General features: G+C 43.7%; 1 protein-coding gene across 1 annotated transcript in view; it reads right to left on the bottom strand.

Moving 5' to 3' along the window:
* The window catches only part of LOC126194884 (protein Spindly-like), a 153,884-nt gene extending 133,158 nt beyond the window's left edge, over positions 1 to 20,726 (bottom strand). Inside the window, exons 1-2 of the mRNA XM_049933233.1 lie at positions 20,630 to 20,726; positions 19,835 to 20,008 (exon numbers count right to left, since the gene is read on the bottom strand). Of these exons, the coding sequence (XP_049789190.1) occupies positions 19,835 to 20,008; positions 20,630 to 20,635 (180 nt within the window). The 5' untranslated portion in view covers positions 20,636 to 20,726. The remainder of the gene's footprint in view (positions 1 to 19,834; positions 20,009 to 20,629) is intronic.
* Between the last annotated feature and the right edge of the window lie 3,521 nt (positions 20,727 to 24,247).

Here is a 24,247-nt window from a genome sequence, read left to right as displayed (position 1 = left end):
TGCGTACAGCAGGCTGCCAGGTAACATACATGGGAGGACTAAGAGTTTCCTATCGAACATGAGCCCGATTTTGTAGAAGGACAAAAGGCCGAAAATGTTAAAAATGGTGGGAGAAACCAACTGCGGTTGGTTGGTTTGTGGGATTGAAGGGACCAGGCTACTAGGACCATCAGTCCCTTTTTCCATGAACTTTAAACACCCACAAACAACAAATAATGGAGATGACAAGAGACGACACAGCACAAGAAAGAGACAGCCGGAGACCAGAAATAAGGAAGTGTAACACTGGTTGCCCAACCACAGAAACAAAAAAGGAAACGCCAACCACCAAGAAATGCACTAAAAAACCCAGTCTAAAATCGTGGGCCAAAGGCCAGACTCAACACAAAAAAGGACAAACACTTAGATCAAGCCATAAAAAACCCCTGCACGAATGAAACTCAAAACTGCCATCACACGTCATCTGATAAAAGTGCAGGAAGCGTATCAGGCAGTGCAAACATCTGCCTGAGCGGAGTTAAAAGGGGGCAGTCCAACAAGATGTGGACCACGGTCAAAGCTAACCCGCAGTGACATAAAAGTGGGTGCTCACAGTGCAATAAATAGGTGTGTGTCATCGACGTGTGGCCAATGCGCAGCCGGCAGAGGACAACAGAGCCCTTGCAAGAGACCCACAAGGAGGAGCGCCACGCACCGGTAGCCTCCTTGATGGCCCGAAGTTTGTTGGGTGAAGGAAGGGGGCAGCCTTCTTCCCCCCCAGGTGCGAAGTACCTTCTGCCGCAAAACTGACCTGAGGTCACTCTCCGAAATGCCAATCTCCAAGACTGGTGCACCGACAGCCTGTTTGGCCAGCATGTCAAGACGTTCATTTCCTGGGATGCCGACATGACCCGAGGTCCTCACAAAGACCACAGAGCGGCCACAACGGGCAAGAGTATGAAGGGACTCCTGGATAGCCATCACTAGATGAGAGCGAGGGAAACACTGGTCGATAGCTCATAAACCGCTCAGTGAGTCACTACAGATAACGAAGGTCTCACCTGAGCAGGAGCGGATATATATAGCATGAGATATATATAGATATGTATAGCACGAGAGATGGCGACCAGCTCGGCAATGAAAACACTGCAGCCAGCCGTCAATGAGTGTTGTTCATAATGATCCCCTAGAGTAAGAGCATAACCGACATGACCAGCAGCTATCGAACCATCAGTATAGACAACATCAGAGCCTTGAAATGTGTCAAAGATTGAAAGAAAGCAGTGGCAGAAGACCTCAGGAGGGACTGAGTCCTTCGGGCCCTGCGCCAAATTGAGCCGAAGGCATGGGCGGGGCACACGCCACAGGCGTATACACAGAGGGGCCCAGAAAAAGAGGTGGAAGAAAGAAAGCCTCAAACCCAGAGTGTGTGTGTGTTTGTGGTTTACGGGCGCTAAACAGCGGGGTCATCAGCGCCCAAACGCATAAAAACAGGAACACATGCAGGGAAGGGACTAAGACGAACAACGAACAAGGGGAACAGCTAAAAGACACAGACCTGACGCAGTTCCAAATCCTCACATATAGAGGCAAAACAAGAGGAGAAGGAGTGCACTAAAAAAGGAAAGGAAACACAAGGAAGGGAGGACAGAAACCGAAGGGAAACAAGGAGGTATTCGTGACTGGCGGACCTCTTACCTAAAATCTGGGTGAGCCAGTCATCCAGCAGCACATTAAAACCCTCTCCCTAAAATCCGTGGCAACAAATTGGACAGGACACAAAACCGTAAAACCTTAACCACAGACGTTGCGTCGTCTTTCAAAATAGAGGGCAAATCCGGTGGCAAAGAAACCACCGCCCTCTGGTCAGAGAATAAAAGACAGTCAAGTAAAATGTGGCGGACAGTAATCTGGACGCCACAAGCAGTGCAGAGGGGGGGGATCCTCCCGCCGAAGTAAAAAACCATGGGTGAAGGGACTGTGCCCGATGCGGAGGCGAGTGAGGAGAACCTCATCCCGCCTGCATGACTGGTAGGACGTACGCCATGGCCGCGTGGTGGCCTTGACCAGACGCAGCTTATTTTCACCGACGGCCAGCCACTCCTCTTCCCACTGACGCATAACGCGAAAACGCAGGAGGGAGGTAACAGCATGTAGGGGGACGGCACATTCAACAACGTGAGGGAGGGAACACGCATCTTTGGCAGCCACATCCGCCAGTTCGTTGCCCCTAATACCCACGTGCCCCGGCACCCAGCAGAAGGAAACCTCCTTCCCCTGCCGTTGCAGGTGGAGTAGGGCATCATGGATGTTCTGGACGACCGTATCCGCTGGGTACAAGTGGTGCATGGTCTGAAGGGCACTCAGGGAGTCAGAACAGATGAGGAACTTACGACTGGGAACACATCTCATCTGCTCCAATGCCCGCAAGATCGCAAACAATTCGGCATCAAAAATGGTAAACGCCGCAGGAAGCCGTAACTTGACGACTCGATCAGGGAAAACAACAGCACAACCAACAGAGTCCCCCTGTTGAGAGCCATCCGTAAATACTGGTACATGGTCGGGATGCTGGTTTAAAATATCATAAAATAAGGAGGTAAAAACAAATGCAGGAGTGCAGCTCCTCCGGTAGTCCGACAAGTCTAAAAGGACGCTGGGCCTCTGGAGCAACCAGGGAGGCAGGCGAGTAAAACCTTGTCGTTGGGGGGCCACACGCTCCACACCAAGGGACTCAAGCAAAAGCTTGGCACGAATCCCAAATGGTCTCGTTGCCCTGGGACGACAGGAAAAGAGACGTTCCATAGGCGGTCGGGCAACGGTAGGGTACGCAGGGGAGGTAGGACAGGCAAGGAATTGACACACCCGTCGCACCATGAGGAGTTTCCTACGGATGGCGAGCGGCGGTTCCCCTGCCTCAGCACACAGGCTGGGGATGGGACTGGTACGGAAGGCACCAGTGGCCAGCCTGATACCCTCATGGTGTACGGCGTCAAGGATCTTCAGAGACGAAGGCCTTGCGGACCCATACACGGTGCAACCATAGTCAAGACGCGATCGGACGAAAGCCCTACAAAACTGCAGCAGACGCGCCCGATCGGCTCCCCAGGACCGATGGCTCAGGCACTTCAAAATATTCAGTGCCTTCAGGGCCCGCACCTTGAGGTCTTTAAGGTGAGGCAACCACGACAACTTGGAATCAAAAGTGAGGCCCAGGAACCGCACAGTGTCGTTAAAAGGAAGAATGGTGTCCCTAAGACGCAATTCAGGGGAGGTAAAAAGACGTCGAGAACGATTAAAATGAACACACACACATTTGTCTGCAGAAAAGGTAAAACCCGTCTTCGCAGTCCATACCTCTAATCGCTGTATCGTAAGCTGCAACTGTCGACTAGCAGTGACAAGACTGGAGGAAGAACAGAAAACAGCAAAATCGTCCACAAACAAGGAGCATTGGGCAGGACTCCGGATAGTGGACGTGATACTGTTAATGGCGACGGCAAAGAGGGTGACACTTAAAACGCTTCCCTGAGGAACACCATTCTCCTGCACATACAAATCAGAGAGCACATTACCAACCTTATATCGAAAGAGGCGGTGGGAAAGAAAGGACCGAATGAAGATGGGGAGACGGCCACGAAAGCCCCACTCATGGAGTTGATTGAGGATATGGCGGCGCCAAGTAGTGTCATACGCCTTGTGAATGTCAAAGAAGACACCGAGACAATGCTGGTTATGTAGGAAGGCCTGCTGGATGGCCGCCTCAAGCAGGGTCAAGTTGTCGATAGTTGAACGACATCTCCGAAAGCCACACTGCGAGGGGCTAAGGAGCTGCCTGGTCTCGAGCAGCCAAACCAGGCGACGGTTGACCATGCGTTCTAACGTCTTCCCGACACAGCTCGTCAAAGCAATACTCCGATAACTACTGGGATGCGTTCGGTCCTTCCCCAGTTTGAGGAGGGGAATCAAAATCGCCTCCCGCCACGAGTCAGGGTACGTGCCGGATAACCATATCATATTAAAACAATTCAGGAGAACTTCCTTGGCAGGCAGTAACAAGTGCTGCAGCATGCTGTACCGGATTTGATCATCACCAGGCGCAGTATCATGAGCCACAGACAGCGCCGAATCCAGTTCCCACATTGTGAAGGGGCAGTTGTAGGGCTCAGAATTTGGAGACCGGAAGTCCAAGTGAGCCCTCTCGATGGCAGTGTGGTAGCGGCAGAAATCTGGATCACAGTGAATAGTGACGGTAGATGCCGCAAAATGCATGGCCAGTGTCTGGGAAATGTCTCTCGGCGCCGTGAGAAGACTTCCCTGATGCAGCAATGCCGTGCGTTTCCCGGAAATCCTCCTGATGGCTTCCCATACTTTTGTAGAACTAGTGGAGCGGGAGATGGAGTTCAGGAACGATTGCCATGACCGTCGTTTGCTCTCTTTAATCACTTGCCGCGCCTTGGCCCTTGCCACCCGAAAGGCCGCAAGATTGTCAGCGGAGGGACGGCACTTGAAGCGGCGCAAAGCTGCACGGCAGGCTCGGATAGCTGAGCGGCACTCAGTGGTCCACCAAGGGACAGGACGCCTCTGGGGATGACCGGATGACCGTGGGATTGACAATTCAGCAGCATGGGAGATCACGGCTGCAACATGGTCTACCCATTCGTGGACGCTGGCATGGTGTTCCAAAACAGCCAGTTGGCTGAAAAGTGTCCAGTCAGCTCTGCAGAGGTGCCACCTGGGCGGCACTGGTAATACCACAGCCTCATCCAGGAGGCGAATCCAAAGGGGGAAGTGGTCACTAGAATGGAGGTCTGCAGCAACCTCCCACAGAGCAGAATCGGCGAGTGCTGGAGAGCAAAAGGAAAGGTCAATAGCTGATGACGACCCAGAAGCAGTACAGAAATGAGTGGGAGCACCAGAGTTCAGGATGCACAGTCCTTCAGACATCATGAGGTTTTCCAGAAGGCGACCCCTGGGGCAAGTAGTCGAAGAGCCCCATAAGACATGATGAGCATTGAAGTCCCCCAGAAGAAGAAATGGGCGGGGGAGTTGGCTAATAAGGTCTGCGAGAGCCTCAGAGTCTATCGCAACCTGAGGTGGTAAATAAAGGGAACAGACCGTGAGCCTCCGACCCACAAGAAGGTCAACTGCAAGTGCTTGCAAGTCTGTAACGAGAGGGAGCTCAGATGAGGGGTGCATGTCACGGACAAAAACCGCAACACCACCTTTCGCCCTTTGCCCCGTCAGATCATCTTTCCGATATACAGTATAGCCCCGTAAAGAAGGAGCATCAGTGGCCCGAAAATGTGTCTCTTGGAGACATAAGCACAAAGGGCACTCTCATACAAGGAGTTGTAATTCGGCCACATGCGTCCTGAACCCATTCAGGTTCCACTGTAATATGGGAGCCAGTGATCAGGGTGGTTGAACTTTCACCCTGCCTCTGTGTTTTGGAGGAGAGCCTGTACTGGCCGGAGATTTATTCCTGGGGCGAGAAGATCGCCCCCGGTCGACATCAACGTCCATCAGCTCCGATGACGACCCACGGGAGATGTCAGACAGTACGATGGCCTCGTCATCGGACCGACCCTGACCAGTCTCCGCAGGTGGCAAAACCTTCACCTTCGGCGTCTTTGTCTTGGGGGGCTGAGAAGGCAGAGCCTTGGCAGCAGGTGGAGCTGTACCCGCCTTGGCAGAAGGCGCCATATGGGAAGAGGCAGGAAGTACCCCGATGTCAGCAACCACAGCCTTGTCCGACGTTGCGGGGAGAGCCGCAGGTTGCAAAACAACCGCAGCAGCGCAAGTGCACTGGCAAACGCAGGTATTAGTGCTAACACTAGCAACCTCCAGTGGCCATTTGTACCGGTTTTTTCAGAGCGGAAGCGAAAGATGTCGTAAACACAGGAGGTTGCATGGCCTTAAAGAGCTTCTTGGCCTCACCATAGGGGATGCGCTTAGATGTTTTGATCTCCTGGATCTTACGTTCGTCGAGGTAGATGGGGCAGACCCGGCTCCAGACAGGGTGACCCCCAGAGCAATTCACGCACTTCACAGGCGATGAACAATCGGCTCCTTCATGGGCAGGCTGACCACATTTACCACAAGTGGCTATCCCATTGCACCCCAACGTAGTATGCCCAAAGCGCTGACATTTAAAACAGCGCATTGGGTTGGGGAAATATGGCCGTACTGGCAAACGTAAGAAACCCGCTTTAACATGCTCCGGGAGTCTCGGGCAATTGAACGTGAGAATAAACGAGTCGGATTTGACTAGGTCACCATCGACTCGTTTCATAATATGCTGCACATCGACAATACCTTCTTCAGCCCACTCAGATTTCAACTCGCCCTTGGGGATATCCACCAAGTCCCTACATGTCACAACACCCTTACTATAGTGCAAAGTGGAGTGGAGCTCGGTCTCGATAGCGTACTCTCCGAGACAGGTTGCTTTCCTAAGATAAGTGACTTGACGGGAACTAGAAGTTTCAACTAACAGAGTCCCATTGCGCAGACGCTTCACAGATTTCAGTGTTCCTGCAATTCCCTCAAGACCCTTGTGGATGTAAAAGGGTGAAACTCTCTCAAAGCTACCTTCCTTCCGTTTGACAATCAAAAACACATTCTGGATATCAGCATGTGCTCTGTTACGACAGTCTGATAAATCTCTAGTAACACCAGGCGCTGGAGGACTCGCAGCACGAAGTCGCTTTTTCGATGGGGTGTGTTTTCCTACCAGTGGCCCACCCAAGCCACTGGTAGGGGGAAATGTAGAGGTCGAAGGGTCCATTGCGGTCCCACGAGCAGCTAGGGAACTAAAGGTCCGCTCAGACAGAGCCCCGCGTGCCTGAGTAAGCCGTATACAACTGGGGTGTGCCAGGTGCCCCAGAGGTTGCCCGCTTGCGACTGTTCCACCTCAACAGCCATGCATCTCATAGGTGCGGAGCACACCGGAAGATTGAGGGGTTTTTATAGAGGTTGGCTTTCCTCGCAATCCAGGCGGTCAAGCCAAGATTACCATTCCCCGCAGCACACAACATTCCACCGCCGCGCCATACGGTGGTCGCTGAAGCATGTCCGGGGTTACGGTGACAGGAGACTGGCGGCGCTGACCAGTCCCCAGCTCAGGACCCCGGGGTCGCCAAGCCCGTACCCAGCAAATGAATGCTGAGCCCCTGGGGGATCAAACCCAGAGAGAAGAGCTCTGACGCGAACCGCAATCGTACACCCTGACTGGGGCCGCCATTCCAGAAGATGGACGACCGACTGAGGGAACAGGAGACAATAATTGGGATGCCCATGCAAGCTACAAATGTGTGTAGCATAAGCGGCCAGTAATCGTTGGCGCCGGAGCCGCAATGGAGGGACACCTGCCTCCACAAGTATGCTGTTGACAGGGCTTGTCCGGAAAGCTCCAGTGGCGCGTCTGATCCTGCTGTGAAGGATGGAGTCCAGCAACTGCAATGCGGAAGGGGATGCTGAACCGTAAGCCAGGCTCCCATAATCTAGACAGAACTGAATTAACGTCTGGTACAGCCATAGAAGGGTAGACCGATCAGCAACCCAGCTGGTGTGATGCAAGCAACAGAGAGCGTTAAGGTGCCGCCAGCACATCTGTTTAAGCTGCCGAATATGAGGAAGCCAAGTCAACAGAGTATCAAAAACCAATCCCAAAATCTGATGAGTCTCCATCACAGCAAGAGGTTCGCCGTCAAGATAAAGCCGTGGCTCAGGGTGAACAGTGTGTCGACGGCAGAAATGCATAACACAGGTCTTGGCAGCCAAAACCTGGAAGCCATGTGCTACAGCCCAAGACTGCACCTTGCGGATAGCACCCTGCAGTTGCCGTTCAGCAGCTGCAATGACAGTGGAGCTAACAGATAGGCAGCAGTCGTCAGCATACAAGGAAGCTGAGACAGATGTTCACATCGCCACAGCGAGCCCATTAATTGCAATTAAAAAGAGGCAGACACTTAAGACAGATCCTTGCGGTACGCCATTCTCCTGAACTTGGGAGGAACTATGGGAGGCCGCAACTTGCATGCGGAAGGAACGATGCGACAGAAAATTTTGTATGAAAATCGGGAGCAGACGCCAAAGGCCCCAACTATGAAGCGTAGAGAAGATGCGATGTCGCCGTGTCATATCGTAAGCCTTCCGCATATCAAAAAAGACGGCGACCAGATGCTGACGGCGGGCAAAGGCTGCTTGGATGGCAGACTCAAAGCACACCAGATTATTGGTGGCAGAGCAGCCCTTACGCAACCCACCCTGAGACATAGCCAGAAGGCCCCGAGACTCAAGTAGCCACTCAACCTCCGGTTCACCATGCGTTCAAGCAACTTACAAAGAATATTGGTGAGGCTAATGGCGCGGTAGCTGTCCACCGCCAGGGGTTCTTGCCAGGTTTCAACACGGGGATTACAATGCCGTCCCGCCATTGCGAAGGGAACTCGTCCTCAATCCAGATACGGTTGAAAAGGTCTAGAAGGTGTCGCTGGCAGTCCACCGAGAGGTGTTTGAGCATCTGACAGTGGATGCGATCTTGCCCGGGAGCCGTATCAGGGCAAGTGGCTAGGGCACTTTGGAATTCCCACTCACTGAACGGAGCATTGTACGATTCAGGGTGGCGCGTGTGAAATGAAAGGCTCCGACGTTCCAACCGTTCTTTCAGGGAGCGGAAGGACAGTGGGTAGTCGCCTGATCTTGGCCCAAACCTGCGATGGAGAGGTATGGAGGCCAATGGTGGAGACATGCCTTTCCCAGCACTCCTGCTTACATTGGCGAATGAGGCGGCAGGCTCAGGCACAGAGCCCTTTACAGGCAATGAGGTGTTCCAATGAGGGATGCCACTTGTGAAGCTGGAGTGTCTGCCTGCGATCTATAATCGCCTCGGCGATCTCGGGCAACCACCAAGGCACAGTCCTCCGCCGAAGGGACCCAGAAGAACAGGGAATGGCAGATTCTGCTGCAGTAATGATGCCAGTGGTGACCGAGTGAACCACCACATCAATGGCGTCATTGGAAAGAGGCTCAATAGTGGCAATGGAAGTGAACAAGTCCCAGTCAGCCTTATTCATAGCCCATCTGCAGGGGCGCCCAGAAGAGCGACACTGTGGCAGTGACAGAAAGATCGGAAAGTGGTCACTACCGCACAAGTCATCATGCACACTCCATTGGACTCGACAGATGGTAATAGGCTAGGTCTGCAGATCGAAAGGTCGATGGCTGAGTACATGCCATGTGCCACACTAAAATGTGTGAAGGCACCAGTATTTAAAAGAGAAAGGTCGAACTGTGACAATACTTGCTTAACGATGCTGCCTCGGCCTGTTGCCACTGATCCACCCGACAGAGGGTTATGGGCGTTGAAGTCGCCCAGTAACAAAAAATGCGGCGGCAATTGGTCTATCAGCGCAGCCAGGACATGCTGTGGGACATCACCATCCGGTGGAAGATGGACACTGCAGACAGTAACAGCCTGAGGCGTCCACACCCAAACAGCAACAGCCTCTAAAGGTGTTTGTAGAGGGACAGACTCGCTGTAAAGAGAGTGAAGGACGTAGATACAGATGCCACCAGATACCCTCTAATAAGCTGCCCGGTTCTTATAATAATCACGATAGCCACGGAGGGCGCAGGTTCGCCTCGTTGGAAACCAATATTCCTCAAGAGCAATGCAGAGGAAAGGGTGAAGGCTGAGAAGTTGTCAGAGCTCAGCAAGATGGTGGGAAAAAACCGCTGCAGTTCCACTGGAGGATGACATTGTCCACGGCCAAGAAGGGCATGAAGGGACCAAGGAGGCAGATTATACGGCTGGGTCATCTGCTGCCACCGACTGAGTACCGACAGGAGCGACATCCATCATGTCTGAGGGACCGGCGAGATCTAGATCCTCAACGGACGCCAGAATCTCCACTGCGTCCTCAAATGCAGGGCTTTTAAGTAGCAGTGGAGTGGGTGCCACCACGATTTCCTTGGTCTTAGGGGTCTTTGACTTCGATTTCTCACGCTGTTCCTTTGGTTAAGCTTGCTGGGAGGGCTTCTTTGATTCAGTCTCCAGGACTGAAGAGGACCGCGAAGCCCTATGACCAGCTACCTGCGGCTTCTTCAGCCCCTGACAGGTGTCTGGATTGACACTGGTAGGAACCTGAGAAGGGAGCGACCCAAGAGATCCCTTCCTAGCGAGAGAAGGCGAAGAAGACTTACGCTTCTCCGGCTTAGAAGTGTGGACTGGTGTCCCCGATGTGAGGCATTGCTGGTCCCGAGGTAGGTGGTGCAGGAGCAACAGGGAGGGAAGAGCCCCCCACCATCAAGGGGGCAGGTGTGGTCCCTCGGGTCTGAGAGCTGACTGTATATGGTGCAACGGATGGACCTGTAACAGGAGTGACAGTGGCAGCATCAGACGACGTCATGCACACAGGATGAAGCCGTTTAAGGTACAGAGGGAAAAAAAAATCAGGCAGGGAAGGAAAAGGCGAACTGCAACAGCTTGAAGATGGGTAATCAGGGAGATGGGATGACTATGAATGTCATCCTGTTTGAGCAACATGACACCCCCATGACATGGAATGCCGACCTCAGGCGGAAGGTCAAAGCTGTCATGAGGGCGCAATTTCATTTCCTGTAATATGCTTCCAAACTTTCAGTCTCTTTTCTGGTTTTCTCATAGTCCACAATTCACTTCCATGTAATGTTGCATTTCAGATGTAGATTCCAAGGTATTTCTTTCTCAAATTAAGGCCAATGACTAATACTAGAAAAATATGCATGTATTTTCTTCTTATGCATCCTAGTTTCATCCATTTCACATTAAGTTTACTTACAAGGCAGCAGAATTCCACCTCTGTCTGCTATGTAGTCCACAATTTCCATAAGTTCATTGCAGATCTCATTTCTACTACCACATACTTTTGTCTATTTGATTTATTCTAAATAAATGCTATGCGCTTAGCAGATGACTCATTCGATTCAACAGGCACTGGAATTCTTCCTCACTTTCATAGAGAACAGCAACGCCATCAGCAAATCTTATCACTGATATCCCTTTTAATCTGATCTTTAGTCTCACTTCTGAACCTCATTAGCACAAGGAAAGCATTATTATTATTATTATTTCTTTCCTTTCTCAGACCTTAGGTCTGGTTCGAAATGAAAGTGACGCGGACCTTGATCAAGCGAGACTTCCTTTTAACTGTACGGTATATGTTACATTCCGTTTAGGAACTTTCGGGTAGTTGAACATGTATCAATAATTACAGATTTCTGTAGTATATATATGTTTGGATGTAGCTGTATTGCGTTGATGTACTGGTGGATATTGTGTGGTATGACTCCTGTAGTTGATAATATAATTGGTATGATGTCAACTTTATCCTGATGCCACATGTCTTTGACTTCCTCAGCCAGTTGGATGTATTTTTCAATTTTTTCTCCTGTTTTCTTTTGTATATTTGTTGTATTGGGTATGGATATTTCGATTAGTTGTGTTAATTTCTTCTTTTTATTGGTGAGTATGATGTCAGGTTTGTTATGTGGCATTGTTTTATCTGTTATAATGGTTCTGTTCCAGTATAATTTGTATTCATCATTCTCCTGTACATTTTGTGGTGCATACTTGTATGTAGGAACGTGTTTTTTTATAAGTTTATGCTGTAAGGCAGATGAATTATTTTTGCAACATTGTCATGTCTTCTGGGGTATTCTGTATTTGCTAGTATTGTACATCCGCTTGTGATGTGATCTACTGTTTCTATTTGTTGTTTGCAAAGTCTGCATTTATCTGTTGTGGTATTGGGATCTTTAATAATATGCTTGCTGTAATACCTGGTGTTTATTGTTTGATCCTGTATTGCAATCATGAATCCTTCCGTCTCACTGTATATATTGCCTTTTCTTAGCCATGTGTTGGATGCGTCTTGATAGATGTGTGGCTGTGTTAGATGATACGGGTGCTTGCCGTGTAGTGTTTTCTTTTTCCAATTTACTTTCTTCGTATCTGTTGATGTTATGTCATCTAAAGGGTTGTAGAAGTGGTTATGAAATTGCAGTGGTGTAGCAGATGTATTTACATGAGTGATTGCTTTGTGTATTTTGCTGATTTCTGCTCGTTCTATAAAGAATTTTCTTAAATTATCTACCTGTCCATAATGTAGGTTTTTTATGTCGATAAATCCCCTTCCTCCTTCCTTTCTGCTTAATGTGAATCTTTCTGTTGCTGAATGTATGTGATGTATTCTATATTTGTGGCATTGTGATCGTGTAAGTGCATTGAGTGCTTCTAGGTCTGTGTTACTCCATTTCACTACTCCAAATGAGTAGGTCAATATTGGTATAGCATAGGTATTTATAGCTTTTGTCTTATTTCTTGCTGTCAATTCTGTTTTCAGTATTTTTGTTAGTCTTTGTCTATATTTTTCTTTTAGTTCTTCTTTAATATTTGTATTATCTACTCCTATTTTTTGTCTGTATCCTAGATATTTATAGGCATCTGTTTTTTCCATCGCTTCTATGCAGTCACTGTGGTTATCCAATATGTAATCTTCTTGTTTAGCGTGTTTTCCCTTGACTATGCTATTTTTCTTACATTTGTCTGTTCCAAAAGCCATATTTATATCATTGCTGAATATTTCTGTTATCTTTAGTAATTGGTTGAGTTGTTGATTTGTTGCTGCCAGTAGTTTTAGATCATCCATGTATAGCAAATGTGTGATTTTGTGTGGGTATGTTCCAGTGATATTGTATCCATAATTTTCATTATTTAGCATGTTGGATAGTGGGTTCAGAGCAAGGCAGAACCAGTAAGGACTTAATGAATCTCCTTGGTATATTCCACGCTTAATCTGTATTGGCTGTGATGTGATATTATTTGAATTTGTTTGGATATTAAGTGTGGTTTTCCAATTTTTCATTACTATGTTTAGGAACTGTATCAATTTAGGATCTACTTTGTATATTTCCAATATTTGTAGTAACCATGAGTGGGGTACACTATCAAAAGCTTTTCGGTAATCAATGTATGCGTAATGTAGCGACCTTTGTTTAGTTTTAGCTTGATATGTCACCTCTGCATCTACATATTATCAGTTGCTCTTTACATCCTCGTGCTCCTTTGCAACAGCCTTTTTGTTCTTCATTTATAATTTTGTTCTGTGTTGTATGTGTCATTAATTTCTGTGTAATGACTGAAGTTAATATTTTGTATATTGTTGGTAGGCATGTTATGGGGCGATATTTAGCTGGGTTTGCTGTGTCTGCTTGATCTTTAGGTTTCAGATAAGTTATTCCATGTGTAAGTGTATCAGGGAATGTGTATGGGTCTGCAATGTAACTGTTAAATAATTTAGTTAGATGTGAATGTGTTGAGGTGAACTTCTTTAGCCAGAAATTTGCTATTTTATCTTTTCCAGGGGCTTTCCAATTGTGAGTAGAATTAATAGCTTGGGTGACTTCATGTTGCAAAATTATCACTTCAGGCATTTGTGGTATCATCTTGTATGTGTCTGTTTATGCTTGTATCCACCGTGCATGCCTGTTATGTTGTACCGGGTTTGACCATATGTTGCTCCAGAAGTGTTCCATGTCTGTTATGTTTGGTGGATTGTCTATTTTAATGTGTGTGTTATCTATTGTCTGGTAAAATTTCTTTTGGTTTGCGTTGAATGTTTGGTTTTGTTTCCTTCTATTTTCACTTTTTTTGTATCTCCTAAGTCGTTTGGTCAATGCTTGTAATTTCTGCTTCTTCTCATCTAATTGCTCTATCGCTTCTTCTTGTGAGATTTTACCTAACCTTTTTCGTTTTTTTTCTGACATTTCATTTCTTATAAATTGTGTTAGCTGTCCGATGTCCTTTCTCAGTTTTTCTATTCTGATCTGTAGCCTGTGTTGCCATGCTGGTTTTGTGGGTTTCTTCTGTGTGTTGGTTGGTTCTGATCTCTGCCTAGTGTGTATATTTAGTGTAGTGAGTGCTCCTATATAAACCAGTAGTTGTAACTCTTCCATAGTTGTATATTCATTTATTTTGTTGTGTATGATTGTGTTGATAGTTTTTATTGTTGTTTCGACTTGTGGGTTACTTGGCGGTCTGTGCAAGAATGGTCTAATGTCTGTATTTGTGTCTTTGTATTCTATATACGTCAGCTGAAATTTTTCTTCTATATCTAACATGTGTGTCACTTCGTGTTCTATTTGTGCTTGTTCTGGTGGCTGTCGTAAGATTTCGTTTTCCTCTGATTGTTTAATTGATGCGTGTTGTTCTTTGTTTGTTTGCTCTGAGATGTTTGAGTCCATTATTCTATTTTCTTCTTCTTCTGTTTGCACATTATTTTGTTCCAGTATTTGTTGTACTTGTTGTTTGATGTTTTCTAATTCTGACTGGGGTATCCTGTTATTTTTTATTATTACACGGATCTGATCAGCTAGTCGTTGTTCTGTTAAAAATTTTAATTCTGGGTATCTGGTAATAAATGTTGTGTATACTTGTGATCTGTATCCAGTTGTGTTGGTTCCTAGGTTTGTTGCTTCGTAATAACAGAACATGAGGTGTCGATTAACTTCATCTGACCATCTCATCCTCTGCCTTTGTTTTCCTTCTAGGGTGTTTGTAGGAATTTACTATGTATTTAGTGTCCCACCCGTGACAAAAAACATGAAAAAGTTTACCTTCTAACTCAGCAATTATAGTAATTCTATATATTTTAGGTCAGAAGTAAGAAAAACAAATAAAAACATCCAATGAACCATAAGGGACCTTCTAAGTTGTAAATGATCATCTATAAATGTTAAAAGAAATTGTGTCCCACCCGTGACAGATTTTTGGATGTTACTCAAATCTAAACCATTTAACACTTCTTGTTATTGTTAAGTTAAATTGGTTGATATAACAAGTGCTTTGATGGTTTACACTAAATAAAAACTTACTGTTTATTCAGAAAATGGGGAAAACAACATCAGCAGAGCGTATGAGAAAACTTCGAGAAAAACTGAAGAAAGATACCAGCAGGTACAATGCCCATAAAGAAAAAGAAAGAGAGCAGGATAAAAGAAGAAGGGAAAATATGAAGATGAAGGTACCCTCCAGTGAAAAATCTTTATTGGAATATCGAAAGAAGGAAGCTGAAAGAAAAAGGAAGTACAGACTTAAACTAAAATCCGTATTAATTGAAGATCAGTCTGAGACCTGTATTTCCCAGTTAGGATCATATATATGTCCTCAGTCCCTTGGCAAAGCTGTTTCTCGGGTAAAGAAGGTGCTTCCTTCAAGCCCCTCAAAAAAATCAGCAGTAATAAAAAAGCTTGTAAGTGAAAGCCTACCTAAAAAGGTAGTTAACCAAATTTTCCCAGTAGTAAAGAAGACATCTCGTAAACTTACAGGTGATAATCTGCTCAAACTACAAATTTTTTTCACAAATGATTAAATCAGCAGGCAGACACCTGGCATAAAGGATGTAAAGTCTATTGTAGACCATGAAACTGGGAAAAGAGTTAGCTTGCAGAAACGTCACATGAATATGACAGTTAAGGAAGCATTTTTTTCTTTTTAAGCAAGACAATCCAGATATTGACATCAAGATTTCAAAATTCTACGAGTTGCGGCCTAAAAATGTTGTTCTAACGTCTCAAATGCCTCACAATGTATGTGTGTGCAGATATCATGCTAACTTCAACTTCATCATTGAAGCCATTCACAAAGAAATAGCTAGTTTCCTTGCTACTCACACTCACCTTATGAATCTTGTTTGCTGTGATGTAGAAAGTGAAATATGCATGACAAGTCAATGCAAGAAATGCATCATGAATTTACACACATTAATAGATGGAAAGTTTGATTCGTGTGACATAATATCTTGGAGAAAATGGACCGAACATGAGTGTCACCCTAAACAGACTACTACCAGTGGAACACTTTGTGAAGCTCTCTCTGAACTTCAGTCTCAACTAAAAACATTCAAAGAGCACTTCTTTGTCAAAAGGATGCAATCTGGAGCTTTCAAGACTGTGAAAGCATCAGTTAGTGATGGCGAAGTGATATTGCAAATAGATTTTGCAGAAAACTATGTAGCACTAGCACAAGATGAGGTACAAAGTGCCCACTGGAGTCATACACAGATTACAGTGGTCACTATTTGCGTTTGGATGAAAAAAGGGCTACAGTCATTTGCAATTGTGAGCAATGAACTGTGCCACGACAAGTACTCAGTTTATGCATGTTTGAAGAGTATAATAAGTAAGCTGAAACAAGAGCTTCCCAATTTGACCGCGATACGAATTTTTTCTGATGGTTGCGCAGGTCAATTTAAGAACAAATTCACCATTTCTAACCTCTGCTACATGATGCAAGACTTTGGAGTGTCTGGAGAATGGTTTTTGTTTGCAACATCACATGGGAAAGGTGCAGTGGATGGCACTGGAGCTGTAACAAAAAGGGCTGTTTGGAATAAAGTTAAGCAAAGAAAAGTCATCATCAGCAATGCACAGGAGTTTTTAGACTGTGCCAAATCATCTGTTTCTGGAATAAACTTTCTTCTTCTAACAAAAGATCATACTGATGAAAACAGAGACCTTCTGGATGGCCGTTGGAAAGCTGTTAAAAAAATAAAAGATATTCGCAGCAAGCATTACTTCAACGGTTACAATACCTGTAACCTAGTATGTGGTAGAACTTTCCTAAAATCAGATTTAGAGAAAGTGGAGGTTTTCCCACTTTCACCCAACATATATTCACTAATCTACACAGATTCTGAGATGAGTGATGAGGACTCATATCCTGATGTCCTGTTGACATCCAATTCCCAAGAAGTTACAGGTTCAGAACCAGCTGTGGAACAAATCATGCCAGGAACATTTATTTTAGTTGAGTTCCAAACTGCAAGAAAGAAATCCACTACATACAGATATGCTGTAATTGCACAGAGAAGTGTAGAAGACAATGGGGAAATACAGATTATGTGTATGCGATCTGTTGGGGACTCAGCAAAGGTATTTAAAGCTGACGAGGAGGATGTATCATACATAGAGTTTAAACAAGTTCTTGCTATTCTCCCGAATCCAAATGTCAAACATGTTAGGGACACCTTATATAATGAGTTTCCTGGCAATTTAGACATTTTCGAAAGTGGGTGATAGGCCAAGTGTATTTTTTCAAAGTGGTACATTCTTCAAGTGAAATAATTACGTACTCAGAACTGTAAACTAATACTATAACAAAATTTATATTATTTACAAGCAACAAAAATGTTCTACAAAGTTATTAAAACTTAAAGTGTCCTCCAATATGTTACCTACTGATTCATAGCTAACTGACATAATAAAATCAGTTTAAATAAAAAAAAAAAGATTGTACTTCACATGAGTCCCACCCGTGACAATTCCTTGTCCCACCCGTGACAGTCTTTGATTGCAATTATTGCAAGTAAGTATTACTAATCTAATGTTTATTGATATTATGTCATGTAGAGAATTATTTTATTAATGTGAATTCAATATTTTCAAAAGAAAATAAGTGCATAAATCACAGAATTCTTCTAAAATGTTGGTGGTTATTCAATGCTACGTCTATTTGCTGTCCCACCCGTGACAAAGTTTTAAAGATGAATAACAGCTCAATTTGTAAACTTCTGACATTCAGATTTAAAGGGAAGGTAAAAATTATTTGTAAGGCAACCAGTCAATTTTTACTTTATTTCTATTTTTACTTCATGTTATATCAGCATCTGACTGTTGAAAAACGTAGTGCAACTGTCCCACCCGTGACAATGGAATCCCCCTTCTGTTTATTACGGGTTAGGATACGTATACCCACAGAAGTAATTAAGATCCACACCATCTTGCTACCATATCTTTTTTGGGGTCGACAGAAGCGTCCGACCCCATGCGTCGGCTTTGACCCGTGACGTAAGGGTGTTGTCGTGTGTGACGTCATGACAGCGCGGAGTTTGGTTTGAGTGTGGCTGTCTCCAGTTCTGTTTTATTTTATTTACTTTTCTGATCTGTTCGTTCTATCTCGAGAGATTTTTTTTTAATTTAAAAACACTTATTACTTATTTTAATTATCTGTTTCCTCCAATTTCTGTTTTAGTTTATTATATTTATCTTTCTGATCTGTTCGTTCTATCCCATGAGACTTTTTTTTTTTAAAAAGACAAAAAACACTAATCAGCTACTGAAACATCTTTATCTTCTATGGGTTGCAGGGGTTACGACCCCTGGGGATGTGGGTGGGTATTCATGCATGGCTGTCTTGACTTACACGTTGTAGCTACGCAAGGCATCTAAATTTGTTTATATTTAGTTTGCCCCCCACCCAAAACACCCCATTTCCCGTGCTTGTCGCGTTAGTGTCATTAGGCTTCTTGTGGAAAGTGTGTGTTTTTGTTTCCGCCATATTTGTGACGTCATGGGTCAAAGCAGACGGGCGGGATCGGACGCTTCCAAAATTTCCCTTTTTTGAACTGTATTGTTTATTGACATGTTGCAAGTGTAACATGAATATAGTCAAGATATGCCGAACATAACACACTGCACCACAGACAGACTTCAGTGCCAGGACGTCTGAGCATACACAGGACATTCAAGGGGGAGCCCTGGCACTCATCCAGTATGATGGTTTCAGTGGGCTGTCCCAGTGCAGTGATCTGGTTCCAATAAGACAACTCACTGACACACACAAGTCTAATTGTTCAGTAATGGTACTTCCAACAGGCTGACGTTGACCTGATGAACTAATCTTTTCACGCACCAGGCAAGATTTGATACAACTATATTTCTGCTAATTTGAAATTTATATGAAATCATTGTACTTTAATTCTATTTATTGAATTAATGCTACTAAAACTTGAAAAATGCAAATTTGAAAAAACTTTATATATGGAGAATGGAGCCATGAGAGGCATGAAAAGCGAAACTGATGAAGCCACCAATATTATGCACCGTAAGTTTTCAGCAAAACTTTTATAATCACAACAAATGTAACAACTGTCCCCTCAGCCAAAGAGTTTGGCAACATATTTCAAGATTGCCAAACTTTACCACAGCTTTACTCACAGCTGCCTCTGCATAGACCCCGACTGGTTCCGAATGTGGAAGCGCAAAATCAACAAAATCGGTTTACACACTAATCATGTATTAGCAGAGCCCTCAAGCTTTCAGTCAATATAATTTGGCAGCTCCTCTTTCTCCCTCCTGCAATTCACCGAGTTGGGAAGGTAGCAGGCTTTGAATAGCCATACCATCAGCAGCATGGATTGTTGAGCAACCCATTCTAATTTGTTCACCGTAATGCAATCCAAAAAGAATGTTAACTTGTTAATGGTTTTTCCATGATTGAATATTTGACCTCTGACATTGAAAAAATTTGTGAGCGTCACCCTGCCTCCCTAGTGCACAGCTTTGAATTTTTTGGGAAGGCAATGCACCACATTCACATTCCTAGATGCCTCACTATGTTACCCAAAAGCAGCATATTAATGGTAGGCAATGAAAACCTCATAACTCCATTTTGCTACATGTGTAACCATACAGTAGAAACCTAGAAATCAATGTAGTATCAAATCTCTCTTTGATAACGGAGTTACCGGTTACTGGAATTACGAAGATTTCACAGACAGCTGGAGCTACGAGGTTTTCATTGATTCCATTGACATGCAAATTTTAACATGTTTGGTCGTTAGAATGTTTCATACCTTTTCATTTGGAAACTTGTTACAAATAAGGATGGCCGGACATAGCTTTCAACTGTCATTACTCTGACCATAACTCCAGCGTGCTAATCACTGCGCTACTTCACTCAGTAGTCATAAAGATGTTGCAAAAAATTACCATGAAGTAGGCTACTGGGATTGAAACATCAGGCACTCACCTCTTTATTCGGTTCAGCTAGTTCTGTCTCGTGTACCCTCTCAGTGCTTGCTTCCAGTTCATCTTGCTCCTCATTTTCCACATCTAAAGGTGTAATAACATTCTGTATTCCTTCATTCTCATTTTTTAAATTGGATAACTGTAAACATAGCCTGTGAACTTCATGCTGTTGTTCCTATACAGGTAACAGAAATTAAAAACACTTTAAAACCACAAGATATAAAAAAGAAAACACGCCGTCAGATTTCAGAGGTCAATGATTTTGCAAAGAAAGTACGTTAATGGCCTTCAACGTAGTCTTCACTTCACACAATGAAATAGGAATTTTCTAAATAATTAATCCCTCACTAAAGATGAAGATTCCACACCCCCACCTCCCTCGAAAAATCAAGTGTCTTTAAAAGCCTTTCACTAACGCAGATGGCGTGGAATGGCTAGTACATGGAAGTGGACCGAACCCTGAAACACTGGCTGTGGTGACAGCTGCAGAATTGGTAAAACTAAACTTTCTCTCTTTTTAGGTTTAACTTGACTTAATTTAATCACCCGCACTAAAGCATGTACAATTTTGATAATATTTAACATTCTAAAGTTTATGAAGTCTAATAATTTTCATTGATAAAGTTATATTATTAACAAGCAAGTTCTGACGATTATTTTCTGAACTTTTTGAAATTCTTATACACACCACTACCTAGTCTCCAAATTATGTACCATAAAATCCCCGTAGTAACATATTACAAACAAAATTTTTCTCTATGGTCATACGAAGCACATCACATACACAAAATTTTACCTCCATATCCTGTTATGAATCAAATGTCACAACAACGCTAAGTCGCTAAACAACGAAGTTCAAATTCAACCACCAAACGATAACGTCATCCAAAGATTTTACTAATCAAAGACTTTCCTTTAAACACCACTGACTACATTGGAACCATAGACAGAAATATATGTCTGTCAGTGGAGAAAAATTGGAGCTCTGAGATGCGGCAATCTAAAGGAGACCTCACACAGTCAATAATCTTGTCGAACCGACAATATATTGACTGACTGAGGGCGCGTATTGACTTATTGTTATAATAGATGAGACACGAAATCTCGTAGGAGGCAGGGGACTGTGATTTTATTATCCTGTAGTACTGTATTGGAGCTGAATAGGACGTGTCAGGAAAGTCATAAAGCAGGTGGAAAATGACTTTATTAGTCAAATTTCTCATGTGACGCTTTTCGGATTTATTTCTACAATCTGATATCGAAGTGCACAGAGGCTACCAGGATACGAGCATTTCTAGGTCTATATTAACATATGGTGACTACTCACTATTCTGTCAGTCAATGTTAAATTACAGATTTAGTAAGCTTGGATACATGGTGCGCTTTGATATATGGTGATGGAAATAAATCTGACATGTGTCAAGTGAGGAATATGGATAGTAAAGTAATTTTTCACCGGTTGTGTAACTTTTCTGAGGCGACCTATTGAGCTCCAATATAGTACTATAGTAGTGTTTTCTCAGTACTGCAAATATTGACGAGCAATATTGATCGCCCTAAAACATTTTTAGCAATTTCAATACGTATTGAACGTATGGCGTCAAGTGTCGACAGTTTGACAGAATTCTTCATTCCGATGTTGACACAGTTTCATGAACAGTACCACAGTCTAATATAATAGACTGTGAACAGTACAGTCACATGGCGAAAGTGTGCACTGTTTCCAATTCGCCTTCGTGGATATCACCTCCTAGATAGAGTTTTTCATGTAGTCTTTTAACACAAAATAATTTTAATAATTTTAAACATGGCTGTGATACAGTAACCATACAAGAATATTACTCGTATAATATAGACAACTGGTTACGATAAGATTTAACTTGACCTCGTTGCGACACCGACCTTGACTTGCTTTATCAAAAAACTGGAAACACTGTTAATATATTTCTGCGAGAATAATCATTACATGTAACATTTTAGGATGGTCAACAGAGCATTCTCTACGACAGTCCTCACTTTGTTAATTTGAAGATACAGTAAGTCTGTAGGTTGGTGAATTACATGTAACAGAAATTTAGGAAAAGGCTTCCACTTCGAAAAGCAGTTATCTCATATAATCTCTTGTCCATTGTGATTGCTTCTCTCAGTGATGTATTTTGTTTCTCTATTTTATCTAAAGTCAGCATTAATAACTTCTCATGTGCTGCAGGATCCGTAGGAAAATTAATTAAGAAATCTTTTGGGTCCATAGTTCTGATCTGTCCGCATATTAACATACGACCGGTGCACTCCCACTATTATTCAACCATTCTCAGACAGATTGCGGATTTTTCACTGCTTTCTGCTGCTTGTGAGCGATACCTGATATAATTGCACCACTTTGTTTCTTTTCGGTGTTGAGCATCTTACCCTTGTAAAATTATGTTGTGACCTAAAAATTTTTTTCATTATTATCGATGATTCAATATATTGAAATTTTGCTAGACTAGTAGTGTCAGTAAATACTGAATGTGTGCAGGCCTCAACGATTATGCCAAAACCTCTTACGACTTTTTGTCAGGTCGGTAGATATAATTTTACTTTTAAATTTGTTGAACGCTTCAGGCAGGCATCTCCATGCACACATTTTGCCTATGTTCAGTTTTGTTCGTTAACAAGCCTTTGGCTTGGTTGAAATATGTGCTCAGGTCTTCTTCACTATAAGAACAAATTTGAAATTCTGCTGTTGAAGCAAGGAGAATATTTTTCATTCCTCACAACATATTTTGGTAAATGCATGGCTAAGACATGTTGTACAATACTTCTGATTTCTGTTCATTTGTAACTTCATGTACTGAGTATCAAAGATTGATTTGAAGTGCAGTGCTTTGAAGGTGCAATGTTAAGTGAAATGCAGTGCTGTGCACACAAGTGATTGTTTCAGTCATTATCACTGACACAATCTCTCTTTAATTTGTGTTTGCAATCTGTCATTGCTCCGTTGCTTGGTTCTATGCATATAAAAAGTTAAATGAGGGACTGCATAGTTTCAGATTTTGCAACATAGTGATTTCATTAAACCCAAGAAATTGGTGACTCTGACGTGACATTCAATCGTCACTGAAGGCAAATTCATACTGGCCATCGCAGCCCATCATGTCAAGGTAAATTCATACTGTCCATCACGTCACGGTTCGTCAAGTTAATTCATTTCACGTGGTCTCAACTCACATGGCTGTCCTCAATCACTATTTCCACGATAATTGCGATCTTCACAAAATGATTGTATATCATTTTTAGAGTCTGAATTTGTACAAAAAATGACATTTATTGGACTCAAATGGTTTGCAGCTTGCAGGGATAGAATGTATATTTGAGAAGGGAGACAAAAGTGCAAAACACAAAAAATGTCATTATTTGGAACAGAAGGATACTTCACACACTACACAAGGAGCTTAAGAAAGAGGGATCTGCATTTTATAACTATTTTAGAAAGTCGAAGCACCACTATTTTCATTTGTTATTTAAAATTGCATCCAGAGTTACCAAAGGAACACAGTGTTAGGAGCTCCCTTTAAACCCCATAAAAATTGTTTTGTTTAATGTTTTTGCTACCACTCCAGTGAAAACTTATGTGTGATAGTCATATAGCACTTCTGTCCCTTCAAGAGTTATATGTTTTGTTATGGTTCCTGATGAGGGGCAGCAGCCTTTTCAGTAGTTGCAGGAGCAACAGTCTGGATGAGTGACTAATCTGGCCTTGTAGCACTAACCAAAACGGCCTTGCTGTGCTGGTACTGCGAACGGCTGAAAGCAAGGGGAAACTACAGCCGTAATTTTTCCTGAGGACATGCAGCTTTACTGTATGATTAAATGATGATGGCGTCCTCTTGGGTAAAATATTCCGGAGGTAAAATAGTCCCCCATTCGGATCTCTGGGTGGGGACTACTCAAGAGGACGTCATTGTCAGGAGAAAGAAAACTGGCATTCTACGGATTGGAGTGTGGAATGTCAGATCCCTTAATCGGTCAGGTAGATTAGAAAATTTAAAAAGGGAAATGGATAGGTCAAAGTTAGATATAGTGGGAATTAGTGAAGTTCGGTGGCAGGAGGAACAAGACTTTTGGTCAAGTGAATACAGGGTTATAAATACAAAATCAAATAGGGGTAATGAAGGAGTAGGTTTAATAATGAATAAAAAAATAGGAGTTCGGGTTAGCTACTATAAACAACATAGTGAACGCATTATTGTGGCCAAGATAGACAAGAAGCCCACGCCTATGACAGTAGTACAAGTCTATATGCCAACTAGCTCTGCATATGACGAAGTAATTGAAGAAATGTATGATGAAATAAAAGAAATTATTCAGATAGTGAAGGGAGACGAAAATTTAATAGTCATGGGTGACTGGAATTCAGTAGTAGGAAAAGGGA

Source organism: Schistocerca nitens, chromosome 7 (genome assembly GCF_023898315.1).
Source record: "Schistocerca nitens isolate TAMUIC-IGC-003100 chromosome 7, iqSchNite1.1, whole genome shotgun sequence".
NCBI lineage: Eukaryota > Metazoa > Arthropoda > Insecta > Orthoptera > Acrididae > Schistocerca > Schistocerca nitens.
The sequence above is the reverse complement of the archived record's forward strand: the minus strand, read 5'-3'. Positions and strand labels throughout refer to the sequence as shown.